General features: G+C 31.6%; 1 protein-coding gene across 1 annotated transcript in view; it reads right to left on the bottom strand.

The window, feature by feature from the left end:
• DZIP1 (Zinc finger protein dzip1) overlaps positions 1–21,541 on the bottom strand; it is a 32,368-nt gene that overhangs the window by 790 nt on the left and 10,037 nt on the right. The window contains exons 5-15 of the mRNA XM_051212479.1: positions 19,425–19,490; positions 16,758–17,111; positions 15,643–15,807; positions 14,759–14,864; positions 12,499–12,539; positions 10,223–10,520; positions 7,792–8,051; positions 6,192–6,520; positions 3,606–4,001; positions 2,326–2,486; positions 1,356–1,640 (exon numbers count right to left, since the gene is read on the bottom strand). Of these exons, the coding sequence (XP_051072664.1) occupies positions 1,356–1,640; positions 2,326–2,486; positions 3,606–4,001; positions 6,192–6,520; positions 7,792–8,051; positions 10,223–10,520; positions 12,499–12,539; positions 14,759–14,864; positions 15,643–15,807; positions 16,758–17,111; positions 19,425–19,490 (2,461 nt within the window). The remainder of the gene's footprint in view (positions 1–1,355; positions 1,641–2,325; positions 2,487–3,605; positions 4,002–6,191; positions 6,521–7,791; positions 8,052–10,222; positions 10,521–12,498; positions 12,540–14,758; positions 14,865–15,642; positions 15,808–16,757; positions 17,112–19,424; positions 19,491–21,541) is intronic.

Raw genomic sequence — 21,541 nt, 5'->3', positions numbered from 1 at the left:
AGGAAAAATTATTATTATGATGATGATGAAATTAAGCTGTAAAATCCGGTGAATTCTAATCTTAATTATTTAGTTCATTGTTGAAATGAGTTCAATGATTGAAGTTTTATCAGACAGATTGTTTTCTCCAACTTCAGTTGAATTCAATTTAGTCTGAAACTATCATTATTCTGAAGCAATTATGTACTCATTTGGGCCACCATTAGGGCATAAATAATTAGTTTATAGAGTAGACAAATAACTGAGTCTCTTTAAGGATAGTTAAGCATGTGAAAATCTTTAAAATGTTAACTACTCACAAACAATGTAACAACCATAATGTGATTCTTCTTATACTATGTAACTAAATTACTTGGATACGGATGCCGGAAAATTAGATTCGAATTTCACATTCTTATACATTATTTGCATAATTTTCTTATATATGAATCAATGCAATTCGTATCATATTTTGTCTGAAACTGGTGATAATGTCTTTATAGAATGGGATGAAGCTTTAGATATTTGGCAATGTTTATGAAAACTAGTTAGTTTCTGAGAATACAACACTTTACTAAATCGTTCAATATGACGGACTTATATACATATAGTGGATTATTATTTTCAGTAATACAGACTATCTTTCATATAATCGTGCTAGCAACACAATCAGAAGAATAATTACGTAAGATAAAAGATCATGTTTGTCTTTTTAATATCACTAGGATTTCAAAATACACTAAGCATTAATTCATTTTTACTGGTTGCTTGAGTCTCTTTTTGGTATATGTGCATTCCGTGCAGATTATCTGAATATACAAAGAAGTCACAGGTATTATAAACAGAGATTGATGGTGGCTAACAGTGGAATTTAGGACGCGCATTTCATCCTATTTGGAGATCGATCAATGAAAGTCGTCAATATTAGTGGGAAGACTCAATCAACCAATACAAATTTATTGAAGTTCACCCAATTGAACAAGGCATTGGCTATATGGACTCAGTAGCTAAGAGAACAACGCGTTGGAGTTTTAATCGAGCGGTATTGAGTAGGAGACACGGAGTGAGCATCAATTCTGAGATGTAGGTGCACCTAACTGAAAAATCCCAAACGGGACGAAAAGAGACTCCTAGATTCCACTGCTAACCACCTTCCATACTGAAAGCGTTATTTCCATTATTCGGAATTCTGAATTAACAAACGGACGTATTCAGTAATAATTGATTATACAGCTTGTAGCAGTAGATTATGAGAGATGTGGTTCATCTATAAGCTTATACTTAAACTTGTTACTTCCTAAAATAGACTATTTTTAAAGCTATGAACATAATCAGAATACTGGGATCGCAGAAAATACCACTTCTTTCTTACTTACCTTTAGAATTAGTACCCCAGAGACTAGTTACCATGGTGTTGCTTAATTCTGGGCTTCCGATTGATGTGTGCTTTGCAGTAATTGGTTGCCTACTCACTCCACCTACTCTGGTAGTTGGCCTAGGACCTAATGCAGCCATTTCTGCGTGTGCTGCTGCTACGCTCGGATCCAAAGACCGACTAACTCTAACTGGATGTCTCGGCGATAATTCTTGGGCTAAAGATAAGCTATTATCTTCGGCTAAACCACCGTTGATTGATGATACGCTGAATATATCTTCATCATCTATAAAACAATGAAAGTAAGACTGTTAAACTGAGGTATATATATATATATATATACATTTCTTAAAATCAAAACAATCTTCTTTTCGCTAGATTACAGTGCCTTCATTGTCTTCCTCTTAATCTGTTTGCCAATTCAATGATGTGTAAATTCGTTGTATCGTTACAAAAGAAAAGAAACAATAATTCATTGGTTTAGTAGCTTTGTGCAAACTCCGAGAGGTCTGTTCTTATCGAAATATAACATCAACTGAAAAAAACCCACCGAAAATTATAAGGAATGAGATGAAATTTCAGATTTATTTATCATCCGAGATAAGAATAATTAATGTAATGAAATATTTCTCTATACATAATTGTGAAAACCTCCATTAGTTAAGTTTTGGCGGTTACTTCCTTTGATCCATCGCTTTTATAAACTAGACATAAATGGTGATAAATTTATGAAAACTTATTAGAAATAAGATGAAAAAGGTGTTTAGACAAAAAAAAAGAATTTCAAGTGTGTGTGTATGTGTGTAACGACTAATCGACTTTATGATGAAATGTGTGCAAACAGGTTTCATGATACAACAATAGATCTATGAAGATCTAAATGAAGATTTATAGCATTAATCTCTAGAAAAATTTGTAAAAAATCAAGAGAGATACTACTCATAAATCAAATTACAAAATTTGAAACTAACCAGTTTTTAAATTTGGATTTTTATATGAAGTGAACTTTACTCCTTGAGGACTGTTGTTTTTCTGTTGCATAGAACTATTATTGATACTGTGATTTGATTTATAATAGGATGTTATTGGTTTTAGGGGATTTGTTAGTTTATTTGATGATCCCGGTGTTAATCTTTACATGGAAAACAAAAGTAAATATGTAAAATATTAGAAATGAAGTAGAAGAAATAGGTGAGTATTAGGAGTTCGGGGGTAGTTAATAGAAAGTATCGGGACAATTATTTGATTCTAGTTAGCATTAGTCAGTACGGTGTATCAGTAATCTCTTAGGAACTAGGTCTTCCAGCAGGTTGATAACTTGAATCGGTAGTTACAAACAGAGATAAGAGCACTGAAATACTTACAGGACAAACAATCCCCTGTACGATTGAGAAATTCATACTAACTAACCACTTAACATCAAACGAAGTGGATTTTAATTTCAACTTATCTGGAGTGATAACTCCAGCACAATCCGACTCACCGAATCCAGTCATCTTAATGCAGATGGATTTTAGACTATTCAAGAATATCTTCCCAAATCTTCATTCATAAAACATGAATAGATATATGGATCGTTGAAGTGTCCGGGTTATTAAATTTCTTCCAATATTACAAATAACATGTATTTCGTAATTCGTGATTGTGATTATTTACATTGAACAGTGAGAAGTAATCATGAGAATTTTCTTTATCATCTAGTCTATATTCATGTAAATGTGTAATTACGTAATCGCGGAATGGATGTTGCATTTTCACACTCCACTGAAATAAACAAAACTTAATATTTATTATCATAAATTTGTTTTATATTAGTGACAGTTATTTGTCTGTAATGCCCAAAACGATAAGAATTCGGAGTATTTCCAACTAAGGAACACTAAATATCACTATCCTGCCCTCGTTAGAACAAATTAACTCCATTTCAGAGATATTTTCAACTATCATTTAATTTCGATAAAATGATAGTTGAACACAATGTCCTTTTTACAATTGTAATAAGAGAGAGGTGTTTGTGGATATTATAGTTCTAATCTCGCGATGTGGGATCGTGGATGAGCACTGCTGAAGATTCTCAAACTAGGACGATAAGGCCATCCAGCGCTTACAGCTTTTCCATGGTGGTCTAGATTCAAATGACTCATGATTTCAACTATTCAATTTGTATAATTAACGGAAATCAAAACGATTATTTAGCACGATTTACAATACTACTTAATTACGCATTGAAGTAAATACAAATCGTGCTTACTGTTGAGATTTATTAATTCCAGCTGCAACAATATTTAAATCTTCCGTTTCTGAATCCCATTCATCATCCTCACTGCTCGGCACAACTGATAAATTACTAGTAGTATTAGTAGTATTTGGTTTTGTACCAAATGTCACAACTCGTTGATCATGACTGAAATGAATCTCAGGTGAATTAGATGTGATTTGTTTTTGTTGAATAGTACCATTGTTATTATTATAATTATTATTATCATTATTACTGTTATGTAGACAGGTGGGATATTTTTGAGAAGTCATTTGTAATTGTGATTCATTTGTAGGATTCTGTTTAAACATGGTTGGTGCTAATTTACTGCCAAAATTACTTTCTTCTGAAACAAATTGAAGTTGAGGACTTGATCTTTGTAAACGTGGTCTAAGTGAAGAGAAATAACATAATTTTACTCTTCATTCGTTCAAGCAACAAAATGATTGATGAAAGAAACATTTCCATGGCGTGAGTTTTCTTAGTTTAGTTGACTTACATTGATGTATTCTGATCATTTGTAACACGGTTATAGTTTAATTTGACTCTTGGTCATCATGTTTGTTACATCCGAACGAAGAATAAATGAGTGGTGACTTTTAGGAATTATTCGTGGAGTATTAATACATATATCCTTATTGGATAACTGTCAAGTAACTAAATCATATGTATATTCATATTCGTTTTGTTATAAACTTCCATTTGACCTATTGACTACTGTTATACGATTTGCCAACTAATGTCATAATAATGTGTCGACTAAGCTAAATTAAATGAAACTAAGAAATGTTATTGTTGTTTCTGATGTTCTAAGATATTCTATTTATTGCGTTTTTGGTTTCTGCAAGTTCATTGTTAGAAAATATTAGAAAATAGTTTAGAAGTTAGGTGGTTTGATCTTAATATAATTTTGTATTTTTGAAAATAGATTTGGTTAAAAAAACGAACAAAGTAAGTTGATTCGTTGTGAAAAAAATTGATACATTTTAGCAAAGAAAACATTCTTTTCGATTATGTCATTTCCTGAAGCTGTACAATCGTACTTATAGATAATCTTAAAATCTAGTAGTCTGTAGTAAAACAGAGTAGTTTTACAGCATTAACAAAGATAGTCAAACGTATTCAGCTGGAAGTCAACGAAAATGAAGTAATGTCTCAAAATAATGAAGAGATTTCAAGTAATGAGTAATAATAATTATACAGAAAGCCAACCTAAAACGGACAGTGTACGAACTTGCGGAGTTGGGTGCCACTGATCAGGAAGAGAAGTTTGATTTATTCTCTATCCTCAAGAGCCGGACAAATATGCATTGAAGACTACTGACGATGATCTGAATATAATCCGACGAACTATTCTAGAGAATCTCTTTCCACCCACGCTCACTGGCAGTAATCTAAAACTGTAACGTTAAGTTCAAAGTAATTCCAAGGTCACAAGGAAAGTTTTATTTTTGAAAATCGAATCCTAGGAAGATACGGAAGCTGAGATATTGATGAAAGGACTATCCAGATCCTTGAGGACATTTTATTAAGCAGAGTTACGAACTATTTTCGCCGGCAAGAAACTCATTCAGGGAAGTTTCAAGGATCAACTGACGCTTTGGGCCATCTCAATGTGTATCTACCAGTTTACTTGCTGTTGTGGATTAGATTATACTAGGCGTACAAAGCATCCACGTGGTAAACGAATATCCGAGCACCACCCTGAATGGTTATCTAAAGGACAACACAAATAAAACAACAGCTCAGTTCACGAACACGTGAGTAATTCAAATAACACCCCACCATGTGAATCTCCGTTCAAAATCTTCTAAAAAGCAAAAAGAACTGGCTCCAAAAGAATTTTTTGCACAGCTCAGATTATAGCAATTCAACATTCTAAACACAAAACTCTGTGTACAGAAGAGTCACGTTCAATCACTTATTCTCCCATGATCTTAGCACCCCTTCAAATTTTACAATATATTGCCCTTTTCTTTTTTTATTCCTTTCTTAAGTAGTCGGTTATCATTATTCTTTATTCCACAGATTTCACCTTTTATTACCTCGAAAACTATTACGTAACGTAAGCTGTCGATGATCTTTGATTACTTTGCTAAATAATACAATCCTTTTTATTCAATACTTAAAAAGTTGAATTGCATTGTAAAAACATTCTTCCATTGATAAATTATTATACATCATACTTGAAATATTTTGATAATCTTGACTCTGCTATGCAACGCCGATTCATTTTTATTGACTTCCACCTTAACTATCTTTGATAAGTTTGTAAAACTCTACTGTTTCACTATAGACTATTACATGTAAAAAAATACCTATAAACACGATTGTACAGCTTCAGAAATTGTTACCGTCAAAGAGATCAAGGTATACAAAAAAATTGTGGTTCTTCATTCGATTAAAAAATGGATGACGTGAAGAACTTCAAGACTTAGCAGTTAATCAGCGAGTAAAGCACTCAACTGGAATATGACTTGCCCAATAGTGAATAAATAAAATGTTTTAAAATTTCAAGTGAATAAATGATCAACGTAAATTACTGTAACACAACAAAGAGAGGTTAAAAAACATGTTTACTTTGCCTCAGAGAATCCTGTTCCTTTTTTACTTGGTGAATTTATCATTCCTGTCATGGTAGATTGACTTCTTCTAATTTCATTATTTACAGATAATATTGGTAAAGATACTCCTAAGTTAGATGTAATATCAACTCTTTGTGAAGCTAATGGAAGAGTTCCAGCTCTACGTAAACTACCGGGACTGTGTGATGCTGGAGGAGGCAAACCAGGTTTGTAGGATGAATTCATTTTATGAATATTCTCTGCACGTAGTCTTGCTTCTGGAATACTGATTGTACTACCACGGAGTGCAGCATGCGCTAAACGATCAACGTGTTGACTTAATGCCTAAAATTATTAAACAAATTTATTATGGATATTTTGATGAAACATCAAAGCATCTCACTGCGCTACATTTTTGCTGTAGGAACTTTAAATGGTTATTTATATATCCAACTACAATAAATTAGTTGAGAATAGAATAAATTTTATTTACAAAAGTTATCAAGTAATCACATTTGAATGAAATAAGTTTGTGTTGATCGCTGTGATCTACTATCTAATAAATTCATTTTAATAAATTCTATAACAGACTAAAGTCAGTGTCAGTCAATTACACTCAACTTGAGACCGGAAAAGAATACATATATATCCAAGTTACTACATTTCACCGAGAAAGAGGGAGTCCGTAAGGTGGAAAGAGAGGAAGCAAAATATAAGAATTATAATGCAAACGGAACAAATAAAATAATGAAAAGTATGGGATGAAACTATAATCTAGATTTCGATAAAGATCAATAATGAATGTAAATGTAGTACTAATATCGAATAAAAGATATTTCACCTAATATCTTCCGAAATGAATTACGATTGTTCTTCAGATTCTAACCAATAGGTTCGTACCTACCAGAATGGCTTATTTTAAGAATTTATGATCTGGTAGTGAAATATACGTCCCTATAATTAATACATTGATTCGTCGAAAATGAAAATAATGAAATATCATCTGTCCAAATAGCAACAGATCATTCAGTTTTAAATCATGAAGTGTTCTTACATTGACCACTACTGAAGACCTGGGAGCACTGGATGGCTGTTTCGTCCTAGCATGGAACTCCTCATTCAATACTCCGCAACCAGTAATCGACACCAGGACTTTCAGTCTCGTTCTCGAATACTTAAACCCTAAACACTAGGCCGGTACTCAACAATGTTAACGTCTAACTTTAATCAATTCATGATAATGATTCACTCTCATCTATTACCTGAGGTGGATAACTATTTTACAATCGACATGGATTGAATTCTATTGGTCACGGCTTCTTACTAATTTGAATACAATCGATATGACAATTTTAAATGTACTTCAATCTCAGTGGTTGAGGTCATGAGTCAGTTGAAGCTAGACCACCGTGGAAAACCTGGAAGCACTGGACGGCCGTTTCGTCCTATTGTGGGACTCCTCAGCAGTGCTTCCAGGTTTTCCATGGTGGTCTAGCTTCAACTGACTCATGATTTCAACCATTGAAATTACTATAATGTTCACGAAACCCCTTCTGGTACTTAAATCTGTTAATCAAAAAAATTCTAGTAAAAAGAAACATTATCATAAAACATACATCTCGTATTTCCATAAAATTTCGATGCTTTCTAGCTAGATTTTCTCTTTCCTTATGTAAAATAGTTAGTTTTTGATTAAGTTGATTTGTAGATAAACGACGTTGATCTGATTTAATTCCATGTTCATTTAATTGTTCTAATAATAATTGTTCAACTTCATGACGTAGTTTCCTTAAAGTTTCTGGATCACCACGTAATTGATCTAATAAACGACTGTACCGTAACATATTTGTACTTGCATTTAAACTTGGTGTTGGACCTTAAACAAATAAAATAAGTGATTAAATAAATGAATGATAATAGGTAATAGATAGGTGTATTAATAAATTACTATTATTGAAATTACATAACAAGAATCATGTATTATTTAGTTTTAGTTTTCTTTCATAGATATAATTCTAACAGAAAGCAAAGATATCAACTTATTTATATTGGCTGATCACTAGGTAGAGATCAATGTAATGTTTGTATAGTCTTTAGTATTGATAAATTACTATTAATTAATTTATAATGTGACGGCTAGTCTGGGTAACTATGTTTGATGTTAAATAGTAGTCTTGAAGAAACACTGGTTCTGGATTTCAAGCTTAATAGCTCAGTATTTATATCTCAAACTGTGAATATGTAGACACGAAATATCAATTTCCTGAAGGCTATAGGTACGACTTACTAACAAGTGCTAACTAGCATGAAACCTAGGTCAGGCTAACACCAATCACCTCTAACACATTAACTTACACTTTATGTCAAAAGTGATGTATGAAATTTGAATTTAAAAAAAACTGGCAAACTAATTGAATGAAATATGTAATTCCCATTTTGCCATTTGGTAAATAAAGAAGGAACGAATTGAGCGAAGAAATTTCTTTTCAATTAGTTTTTCATCATGGCTCTACACTAATATATATACGTTTTACAATAATAATATAATACTCATCGAGTGGATACGTTACGTAATAATTACATAATGACATTTAAATTAACATTCAGTAATTGGAAGAGAGAGGATTATTAATATTCAAAGTAATCAAGAAGTTGCTATGTTGCGTAATATAAGAAACAAAGAAGGAATAGAATTTTACCGGATGGTCAATAGGATAGTAGTTACGTAAGAATCAAGAGATGAATGTTGAGAAGTTATAAGGCTCAAAAGCGATAGAAACAAAATTACAAAAATTTTAAAATGCTTCTTCCATTTTTATTTTAATTTTAAAATTTTTGTAATTTTGTTTCTATCGCTTTTGAGCCTTATAACTTCTCAACATTCATCTCTTGATTCTTACGTAACTACTATCCTATTGACCATCCGGTAAAATTCTATTCCTTCTTTGTTTCTTATATTACGCAACATAGCAACTTCTTGATTACTTTGAATATTAATAATCCTCTCTCTTCCAATTACTGAATGTTAATTTAAATGTCATTATGTAATTATTACGTAACGTATCCACTCGATGAGTATTATATTATTATTGTAAAACGTATATATATTAGTGTAGAGCCATGATGAAAAACTAATTGAAAAGAGATTTCTTCGCTCAAATATGTAATTGTTAATTGAATTTCAAAGAATATTAAAAACAATTGTCGGTTAATGATGAACCATTTTATAATTGAATCAATAAAATAATTTAAGATTTTCAACTTCAATATACAATAAAGTAATGTTCATCCCTGTTTTACTTATATAAATACAAATACTGGTACAATGAAGTACAAAATATATATGCGCCACATAAATCATTCGATTCGTGTGAGGGCTGAAATACTGCCCGGTCGCCCACAGCAAAACAAGTGATTTTCTTAGTGAGCCACACTCCGAACCTTTGACTCAAAAGTGTATTCCACAAGGTGGTGGAGCAACGTTAGGAGATGCAGTTACATGGTAGCCGGTGACCAATAATAGGTTCATACACCATTTTTCCCCTCAGGATCTTAGAGCCCGTGTGCACCGTTGGTTTGGAATCAAGATTTTCCAACTCCCCTAGGTGGGTCCTCCATATCCACCAACCCGGTTAAAGTGCCAGGTATTCGCTTTCCGTCCTCTCAACTTCGTCATCAACACGTCAGACGCAGTGAGTAGGACTTCTCTGACAGTGACCATGTGGGAGAACGGACTCTCCCCACTCTCGGTCGTACCAGGACATTTGGCGGTTCAAATAGAATCGATTGTAATGAGGGAGCTCGTGAATAACTAACAGCAATTTTTAAAAAAATTATCTATGATTCTTCAAATAACAGAACTTAATATTCCAAGTTTTGAATTACAAAACACAATGATAAACTTAAGTTTAATTTTTTTCAATCTATATTCATGAAATCAATCCATTCTTAGTAGAACTATAATTGAGAGATAGTTAAAGAAAGAATTTATACCTTTCTTAAATGTTTGCCGACAAATTATAATTTAGTAATTTAAGAATTACTTACTTGTACCCCCTGAAGCAGTTAATACACGTCCCATTGCCCGAGAAACTTGTTGTGCTTCCGATTCATCTTTATCATCATGATTTATTGTATCACTAAATTGTGGTTTCAATGAATAAGGTGGTCTTAAGAATCTTGTTGTTGGTCCGGAAATAATTGAGACATGAGTATTTGACTGTTTATCATCATCAATGGGTAAACTATGACGGGAACTTGTTTCACCTTGCTCAACATTATAATTTTTAGTCGACTGCCTTAGTGTTGTATTAGCTGATTTTGCTCGATCTGGTCGAAATACAGGCTAATAAATAAAACAAAAATGATATTAAGAAATCGGTTTTTTTTGAAAATATTGTAAAATATCGAGTGTTATAGACAACGTCTAAATAAACAATTATAACTGTAGAATTATGTTCAGAAAAAAGGAGTCCCAGTACTGACATTCAATACAAAATACTGCAAGCAAACTACATTGGAAAACAAATGAAACGAAGAGAGATATTGAAAGGAAATGTTAATAAAAGAAATCACATAACATTTAAACATATTTGTATTTTGTTTACTAGAGAATAGAACTGAATTTTAACACAAGTAATGACCGTGACTGATGTTCCCATAACCATATATTATATATTTATAAGCTTTTGTAAGTAGTATTTTAGACCATATGATTATTACATGAAATACATTAAAATCAGTCGGTAAAGCATAATTATATAGCTCATGTATATGTGACGAATAAAATCGTTATTTAACATAATACTGAAGTTAGCCATTACAACTGTAATTTAGGTAAGAAATCTGATTACTTTCAAACAATCAGTAGTGTAACATTATTGTGAATATCTCTTGGAAAACTTTATCTATAACTGCGCTTATACATACAGTTGTATGAAATGACTGTTATAAAGAACTAAATAAATCTTTAGATTATTCATTTTCATTAATAAAAATAATTGACTTTAGTTATTTTCTATGTATATGATCAAGTCTATGCCAAAAAATAATAACGATACATGAGAATTAATAAACGACAGACAAATGAACTTTCTAACGATAATCTTATCTCTTCCTTTAATTTCTCTATTTTTCGTCAGAATCTATAACATATCAAAATAATATTATACATATATTCTGTTTTTATCATATAGAGAGTCCCAGAGTGAACATCAACTCTGGGATTTTGATACATCAACTGACGAGTCCCCAAAAGCATGGAACGCGTGTCTTGACTTCTACTACTAGCCACCATCCATCTTTACTTACATAGATAATCGTGTTCATGACCATTTTTAGACAGAGAAAGAGAGAGAGTCAATCGCTTTAGAAGGTGGAAAATTCAGTGTTTTAATTAAGTTTATATAATAAAACGTTCATTATTAAATATTTGATAATAATCATTAATTCCAAAAAAAGAGAGAATAACTGTTCAATTGTTTATAAACAACATATTTATGATAAACTGAATCAATTCTGTCATAGTTTTAGAGTAACGATTAACAAATAAAAGTAGAAATTTCTAATTAATTCAGGGGAATAAACAGAACTTACAAGTCTTATTGGAAATACATATACGTTCTGTTAAATATTAATTTAATTTACGATAGGTCTGTTACTAGAGCGCTTACTACTGATTTTCCAAGACACTTTGTATAACTACAAACTACTTTTACACTTTTATTCGAACAACAGAGAACAAGCGCAATGTCTGAGTAAGAGCATTAGTCTAAGGTTAATTAGGTACAGAAAATAGTGTGTTTATAGTTTCACATGACCTTGATCTTTTAGAACTCTCTACAAACATGCTTAAATATGGCAACGTTATGAGTAATTGTGTAATCAAAATGTGAAATACTCCCATATTGTAAATTTAGAACAACATATATAAGCGAACAATATTGTTGTCGATTAGATCCTCATCAGGCTTTACTCTAATATCCAACAATATTAATATGCATATACGGAATTATTAAACCAATCAAAATAGTTTATAAGACAATGGTGACGATGAAAACGATTACGTAATAAGTGAAAAGTACTTCAGAAAGTTGAAGTATTACGACAATTTTGTCTAATAGTGTAACACTCCTTTATCTTATTACAGACTATTTTACATACGAAAATCACTTGTAAATACTATTGTACAGCTCAAGAAAATGAAATCACTTAAAAAAGAATTTTCTTCGTCCAGCTATTCTCAGTTATTTTTTTTAATGATTTAATAGATTTCTTTTAACAAATGCATCATATTATAACAAAATGTAGTATTAAAAACTTACTCCAGACATATCATTTTCTAATTCGCCTAAATTAGAAATAGCTGAAAATAACAATAAAAGTATTGGGACAATGAAACAAAGTTGAAGAGAATTGTGAATTAATTCACCTTAAGTATAAGTTTAGTAAGTGGTTTTATATTAAAGATTTCCAGTTGATTAAACCAAGTAAGATGGAGTTGGGTTCTAACCTGAAATTTATTACTGGCCGAGTAGAGTATGTTGACTATTAAACCGAATAACGCTAAGATTATTCATCAGAATAAATGTTCCCAATAAAATATAGTATTTAAACTCATTCCACATCAACTTCCATTAATCAAAATAATCTTGAATTACTGAACTGTTTAATTATTTAGAAAAAAAGCTAATATTTTGTATCCAAGTAGGAAACAATAAAACCAATCCTATCGATGCATATACATTATTGTAAAAGCTATTACTCAACGTTTTTTCGAAAGAAAACAATAAAATACTATTACAAAGGTTGTTGTGTAACTAACCTGACGATTGTATTAGAGAAGATATTCATTTAGAAATGAATAAATGTAAATCAATTTTATGTTATGTATGGAAATGAAGCATATAGCATGAAAATATGTACATGACAGGGACTATTGAAAGAGAAGCAGACATCTTTCATAGTACATATGGCATCATTTAATACTAGTTGACGTTAATAAACCCTAGGGATAAACTCCATGCTGTCAAATCATCTAAGTGTATCGTAGTCAGTAATTACGGTTATGTTTTCATTTGTTTAGTCATTCAGTTGTAGATATTTTCGAATAATTTTTATTACAAAATTAGTTAAAGGTACGCCTTCAGCTATGTTATTATTTTCTTCCATCATGACTGAGTGCGCCACACATAACACATCCGTACCATCATGGAATGGTATTTTCATCATAGAAAACTTTAATCGTTTAAAGATTCCCATCATATTAAAAGACTAATATTTGGACGAAGAATATTCTTTTCCATAAATTCTCTTCAGGTTCTACAATTATATATCCCAATTAATAATCCGAAAAATGGCCAGGTTAAGGGCAATGTACATGGTTTAAAGTATGTGAATTTAGGATTGTTAAACAAAATACAATAAAATTGTTAATGTTGATATGACTCAGATGGAATGCTAACTTGAATCTGCGTATATGTTAAGTGAAATTTAAGATCCATGAACGGAATAAAGATGGGTCAGATAGGGTGAGAGAAGTAATAGTGCAATTACAATTCGGTCAAATGTTTAGTGGGAGGCTATATTGTGTGCAAAATTAGTAAGATGTAATAAGGAGGGATAAATGCGAAGTAAATGAATCATGTATAGGGGCGATTAATAATGATGTTTAACCAATAGTAATGACTACGGAAGGTCGTAGTCAAATTAGGTCATTCAATAGCTAAGATTACTATTGATTAATTGGACTTGATGTTGGTCAGGGGAGGAGGAGTGGTTGAAGATATTTCTTCTGTACGCATAGCTCCGGTTTCTTCATCCGGATGGCTACTGCTTCAGCCGTTTCAAGGACTTTAAGTCTGACAAGCTTTGAGAAAAAATTACTGACCTTATAAATACTTGAAGAATACTGGTTTATACTGGCGCTATGACCAGTTTGTACTAAATGGGCCAATATCGAGCTGTTCACTTTCTTCATCAAACCTTTGTTTAGCGACGCTGGGAGGTGTTCACGAGCACGAAAATGTAAATTCCTAGAACTTCGACCAATATAACTCGCTCCACAAGAGCAGCCGAACTGATAAATACAAAATGAGGTGGTCATTCTAGGTAATTCATCTTTTAGCCTCGGTGTCACCATTGGGCGCGTAGGAAACATTAATCGCAGTTCTCCAGCGTTAAAAGATTTTTGTATTGTCCTGCGTAACCCAAAACCTTTGGCTATCGTAGAGTGTTTATTAATTGAACAATTGAGTTAGAATTTACTGGTGAGTATTTTTAGCTTCAGTTGATTCAACATATGGCGCGACAATCAACTAGTTGAAATCAGTGGAGGAAAAAATCTCACTTCCAACATGAATTCTACCAGTGATAACTTCTTACTAGAATTTCAGATAGGATTATAAGAGCACACTACTTAGTAGTCTCATACTACAATGCTACATGGTTTTCAATGTTGTTTCAAATAAATTCAATCTATGAAAAATACTATCAACCAATGAAATTAATCTCTATCAAAACTCGTCAATCAATGCAATACAAAAAATAAATTTTCGATGATCATTTATATACTGCTGAACTCACATGGTCTGGATTTTAATTTACTTAATTCTTCTTGTGTTTGATGATATTGAATTTGAAGATTGTGAAGTTCTTTCTCAAATCTTTTTCTCATTAATTCCATATCACGCTAGGAAAAAAGTGTACAAAAATATTTTATGTAATAATACTAAATACTTTGATGAATCTTATTCGGTTACCATAATTCAATAATGATTTGTAAAGATAACTACCTCAGTGATTGTATTTTTGGTGTTGTTGTTGTTGTTGAGTATTGGTGTTTTAAACTTCAGAAATTATGATGAAATAAATCAACAGAACAATTGTCAAATTATATTAAATTATTACTAGTATTTGTATTCTACAAATATTTGTATTAACTATGTTCAACAATTGTCGACTTTATGAAAATGAGATTACTATTACTGTTTTCATTACGATGACAATTGTAATGATGATGATGATGATGGTGTGATATGTAATATGTGATCAAAAATCAGTTCACTTAACAGGACAGATTCATGTTAGTGGCAAGTGTCAACTAGCACAAAACATTGATACAAAGCTATCTACCGATTATCAGTCAGTCAGTAACAACGTAGAACTTCGTACGTACGTACATCAGTTCGAGTTGTCATACCACATTAACATAGAGATGCAGTTGTCGATTCAAATCCCGTAGTGGTAGATCTACCGATTATCTCTCCAGACGATTGAAATTAAAACTTATTATAGCATAATGTCAACTCATTTGTAATTTATTGAATGTAGTACAATTTGATTGATAGAATTTAATCAATCCTAACGATTACCAGGAGATCGACTAGTGTATGTTTCTAACATTATTTAAAAAATATAACCAATACACAGCAAAAGAAATATTAAACAATAGTAATGATTCTGCATACTCTATGCTCTTCCATTAATTGTGTATGCCAATCTGCATTGTTTTTATTTTGTTCACCATCAAAACCAATCGATCTAGTTGGTGACTGATGTTTATTTGGTAGATTTGGAGGATTCAATTTCAATTGGTTTAGCAATTCTCTCACATCATGTTCTAAAGATGACCTCTGAAAAAAAACCAATTAAAAAAGATTTTCGGTGAAAAATATAAGAAAATTTGTTGATATTGTGGTTTATAAGATGGATGGTTTGGTTGTTAGAGCCTTCGTTATTGGTCTAAACAAAATCATCAGTATGTACTTTAAATAGATGTGACTAATTAGGATTTCTTCACGATTGACTGACGACTTGTTCTGTTGACCAGGGATTTGTTTAGTTGTTATTCATAACTATGTGGTCGTTTTTCGTATGCTTGGTTTGGTTATTTTCTCTATTAACCTGAACTCTAACCTTACAGTTGTTGTTTCTTTTCCATATTGACTGTTAAATCCATTAACAAGCTGTTAGCCAGTTGAGGAGAAATTCTAATAGGTCACTTCTCTTTTAAAGTGCGTGTTGATAATGTTGTTCAGAAAAACGATGAAAGTTTTATAACAAAACTATCCGGTTCAGAAACCATAACACGGTCAATATCCTCATCTTGAGCCATATATAATCTCCACTATTTCATATAAGAAAATTAAATGTTAACAATGTACTGAAACAGTAAAAATAAGTATAAAAAAAAGGAATGAATGTAGGGAATCAATTCATACCTCAGCTTTCATTTGTGCTCTTTAAGCTTGGTGACTTCTTTGTCAAACGTTCCCTATCTTTCTGAGCTATCATTTAGGTACTTGAAAACAAATAAAACTTTAAAAATTTCCAAAAACATCTATTCATAGACATTTCATCAGAACAGATTCATGTTTTTGAAAAAAATATTAAGACTAATTTACATTTGACTTTAATGACTTTTATAGTCATATATATGCTGTAAGCTAAGATTTCAAAGTGATTAGTACATATCAATAAAAATGTAATTTAGTTTTTACAGCTATGCTTAGAGAAATTATCCAGGATCAAAGTGAACACATCTTCTTTTTTGAAAATACACTTGACAAATTCTCAAACTTACCATGTTATTATTATTCGTTGTATAGTGATCATCAGACTGTTGATATATTTGTTGTGATTGTTGTACTTGTGGATAAGGTGTGTTGTTAGTTATTAAACATGGTTGTGTTGCATAAACTGGAGTATTTCTATCCGTAGTCTCTGTTTCTGGATGTCGACGATGAATATGTGTAGCTAGAAATGATGCATTTACAAAAGCTTTAGGACAGTAGATACATTTGTGTAATGATTGTGGACCAGAATCCATAAGTTGTTGTTGAGCCATAAGTAATAAACGTCGACGATGACATTCTCGACGAGTTGCTGTAAGACGATTTGTTTTCTCTTGAAGTTGGTGTTTTAATTTATCACAATTCTAAAATAAATACCGATGAAGAAATTTGACAGTAATTTATGAAATGTTTTTTAATATGGTGAAAATTCCCATTTTGACATTTGGCAAAAAAAGAATAGATAGAGCAAATAAATATACAACGAAGCAACTGCTTGGTTTTTCGAACTATCACTTTGATGAGTATAATTCTCTTTTTTCAACTACTCAATGTTATTTTATAATTAGTGAGTCATTGTATAATTGTGTAACGTTACTACTCGATGAGTATTATTTTATTTTAATAGTTGAATTCATTAGTTAAGCTAGACTACCATTGAAAACCCGGCAGCACTGGTGTTAATATTAAACTTGAATCGGAATGGACTCCACTGGTCACGTTTTCTCACTAGAACTATAAGAAATCCATGTGCTCACCAGTGACTGTTTTCAAGATAGGTTTCCTGAAGTTCTTCTGAGAAGACGTGACTAGAGGAGTTCATCCGTGTCGGGTGTGAGACGGTTATCGACCTCAGACAATGGATGAAGGGTTATGCAAGGTCATAAATAAATTGAGGTTAGACACTAACACTATTGGATGCTGGCTCAGTGGTATAGAGGTTAAGCGTTCACGTGTGAGACCGAAGATCCTTGGTTCGAGTCCCGCGTGCAGGATTTTGGATGCGCACTGCTTAGGAGTCCCATACTAGAACGAAACGGTTGTCCAGTACTTCCAGGTTTTCAATGGTGATCTAGTTTAAATCGACTCATCAATTCAACTATTAAAATCACAACAATCTCCACAAACTCCATTCTGATATTGTTTTATTGTAAATCATGGAGGTTTTTTTGAAGAAAAGGTTTGTTTTGCACCGTCATCTGAGGCAACTTCTCAGTAAGATCAAAATGTTCAATATAACTAAAAAGCGGTGATCAGTAGGGAATTTATTTTATTCATTTTTAATAATTCTACTTCAAAATGAATCATAAATCTGTTTCCTTATTTCATAAAATAAGTATTAAATCTCAAATTAAAGGTTTTTAACGACATAATTAGATTTAATAGTTAATAATAAGATGAAAATGCAATTCCACTTGGTATTGTTTACTTGAATCTTCCCATTGATGTTCAGAACTGCAAATAATCACTCTCTTATCGGCGTATGTACATACTGTGTCTATTGCCATGACATTGCCTTAATTCACATATATTATAAGCAAAGATGGATGGTGGCTAGCAGTGGAATCCTGAGCGCGTGTTTTGTCCTATCTAGAACTGGTCAATTGGATGTACCTGCATCCCACAGTTGGTGTTCACATCAATCAAAAGATTCAACCAAACTAGACAAAATGAATTTAAACTTCACCCCATTGCACAAGCAATAGGCTATCAGGGCTCAGTAGCTAAGTGGATAACGCGATGGTGTTCGAAACATTAACTCTGAGATGCAGGTAAATCCAGCTGACGAGTCCCGAATAGGACGAGAGGCGCGTCCTAGATTCCACTACTAGACACTATCTATCCTTGCTGAAAATGTAAATCTTTTTTGAAATAAACGATAAGACAACTAAAATCGGAAGTTTAAATTAACTTCGAATCAATAGTCGAGATATATGATTCAGCTGACAAATATGAAGTGGCATGATAATTACATTTTGAACTCAAATCCACCCAAATAAAGATTACTATCAGATGAGCTATAGATTACATTCTATATGATGATTTATAAATAAGAATGTTATTTCACTATCTATAAGGTTTACTTTTGATGCCTGATTGTATAAATCAATGAAAAGAAATTCAGTATTTCAACATCACTGATAGAGGAAACCTTGAGCTAGTTGTAGCATTAATCTGTAAAATAGCAAAACAAAATTTCAGTTTATTTGGTATATGGTTAGCAGTGGAATCAATTATGTGGATTTTGTCTTATTTGGGACTTATCAACTGAATCTCCCTGGATCTTGGTGTTAATATTAAAACTGAGAGACAAATCCAGTACATTTCGCTTCTGGAATTAATATATCAATGGTTAACTTGTTGACACTTGAACTTCTTTGATTCCACTGGTGGTCATATACTAGATATACTATAATTCATGACTAAAAGGCTATATCCATGTCATTCACTTAAGGCAGTTAGTTAGTCGCAACGTAAAACCTGACACGCATATAAATCGGTTCAAATTCCCATATCTCAGCAGAAAGAAGAAATTGTCTGATCAGATCCCAGAATAGTAAATGTAGTAACAGTATCACTTAAGGTAAACATATAACAACGTAAATTGTTTAATTGCAATACTAAATATTGATAATGAGGAATTACAAACCCTTATTCTTGATAACAGAATAAATTACCTTGTGAAGTTCATTATTTTCTTCTTTAAGTGAATCAATTGTCGTTGTCAAATAATCTTGAGAGTACTAAATAACAAAAAGATACAAAGTATATATGAAAGGACATAGTCTAAACAGAATATCACCGAAAAACTTATTTGGAAAATAATGGATGTTAATAAAGTATATCAAAAAGAAATAGAAATGACAACAGATTTACTCCTTAATATTTACTGGAATAAAGTAGAATTATTTATGATGGTTAATGAATTAACAAAACTTGAAGAAAATCTTACAACCTATTATGTAATAAGTTAAGTTGATTTAGTATAAATCAATATAACCTTATTTTCCTTGAGGAATATTTAATATAGATTAATCAGATTGAAGATTTACAGATAATTAGAGTGATCTAACAATTAATGGGATTATGAAAAATGTTAACGAAAGATATCTTGTAAATTATATGAGAATCAATGGAATAGTGAATACGATATGTATTTGTCATTGTAGCTCTTTTATAAGGACTATGTATTTTTCGGAGTAGGCAAGATAAAGTATGCTACAAGATAAAATATAACCTTGAATTAGGGTTGTAATAATTGCGCATTTCCTATTATCAAATATCAGTAGACATTAAAGAGGAAGAATATATTGGTAAAACTTTCAGCGAATGACGTTGAGGTAAATTCAACGTTTCGACTGGCAATCTGGTCCAAGCTTTTTCAAACATCAAAATTATCAAATATTATCAGGGCAAAATGTTGAATTAACTTTAAATTCATTTTCTGAGATTTTGTAAATGCATTATTCTTCCTTAATGTCTCAGATTAACTCGGCACCCAAATACTATAAAACTATTCGATCAAATGTAAACAATAGTGGGAGATTTCTCTCTAAGATTAACAGGAAGATAATGAAATGGTTAACTAAAAATACTTTGTATAACGAACATCGGTTAAACTGAATAGAAACGTTTCCTACAGTCGATGATTTACTGCAATCTTGATAGAATATGATGTATTTCACGTGTGGTTATCTAGCTTTCAAAAGTTGAAATTCAAAATAATAACTACCTTCAGATATTCATCACAGTCACGCATTAAGCATCACTAATGTTCTAAATTTAGTGTGATCATTAGGATAAATGTCAAATGTACATATTTTTCAAATAGATTTATAATTCCTATTTAAATATTAAAAAAATAAGAAGTTCAGCAAAGAGACCTCTTTTAAACGAATTTATTATCAAGCAATTAGAAGCTCCATTCTTGAACATCTAATCGAGGGACTAAGGCTTTCAACAGCGCAATAGCTCGACATCTACTTGACACTGGGCACACCATCGACATTCCGCATGCTTTCAAAACTATCAATAGACAAAGAAGTACGACCACCCTCCGTTTTGCTGAAGCCATTATGATCAAAAAACTTAAACCTGACTTATGCATTCAAAAAGAGACTTTAATTAACTTATCACTACCCTGGTAACCCTTTATTTATTTATTTAAAAATATTTATACTCCTCCCCTATTATATAATTCCTAAACCACATTATTATTCACACATTCCCACCACCTGATCCTCTTAAATTATCTTAACTTTTCAAATTCTATTTAATTATTATTACGTAACCTATCTTATGATTATTTAATTCCATTATTACACCTCCCAACCCGAATTAATTCCTTTTGACCTCTGACCTGTTCTAGTATATATATATATATATATATATATATATATATATATATAATATATATTAGTTATTATTGTAACCCAGTTATTTACACTCATCTGTGTCAACTGTTCTCACTCTATCTCAATGTAAAAATTCTACCACATTTTTGGTTTGTAAGCAGCTGACGAGAAACCTCGAAATAATATGAATTCATACTATTCTGCACCAATATTTGTTCTTGCTTTATTTAAATTCATAAAGGGAACCAATTGCATGAAATTTCTAATCACTCCGCTAATCCACAGGTTAATTTTAAGGTTGTTTATACAAATCGTTCAAATCTACCTAGATTTCTTCATATCTAACTCCTTAAAACAACAGCTCTTGCCATCTAAGAAATGAAGCCAAAACTGCGTACAAATGAAGTGCATCTAAACCTTATCTTTACCATAACCTCAAA

This window comes from Schistosoma haematobium, chromosome ZW, assembly GCF_000699445.3.
Source record: "Schistosoma haematobium chromosome ZW, whole genome shotgun sequence".
Lineage (NCBI taxonomy): Eukaryota > Metazoa > Platyhelminthes > Trematoda > Strigeidida > Schistosomatidae > Schistosoma > Schistosoma haematobium.
This window is presented reverse-complemented; position numbering and strand designations above follow the sequence as displayed.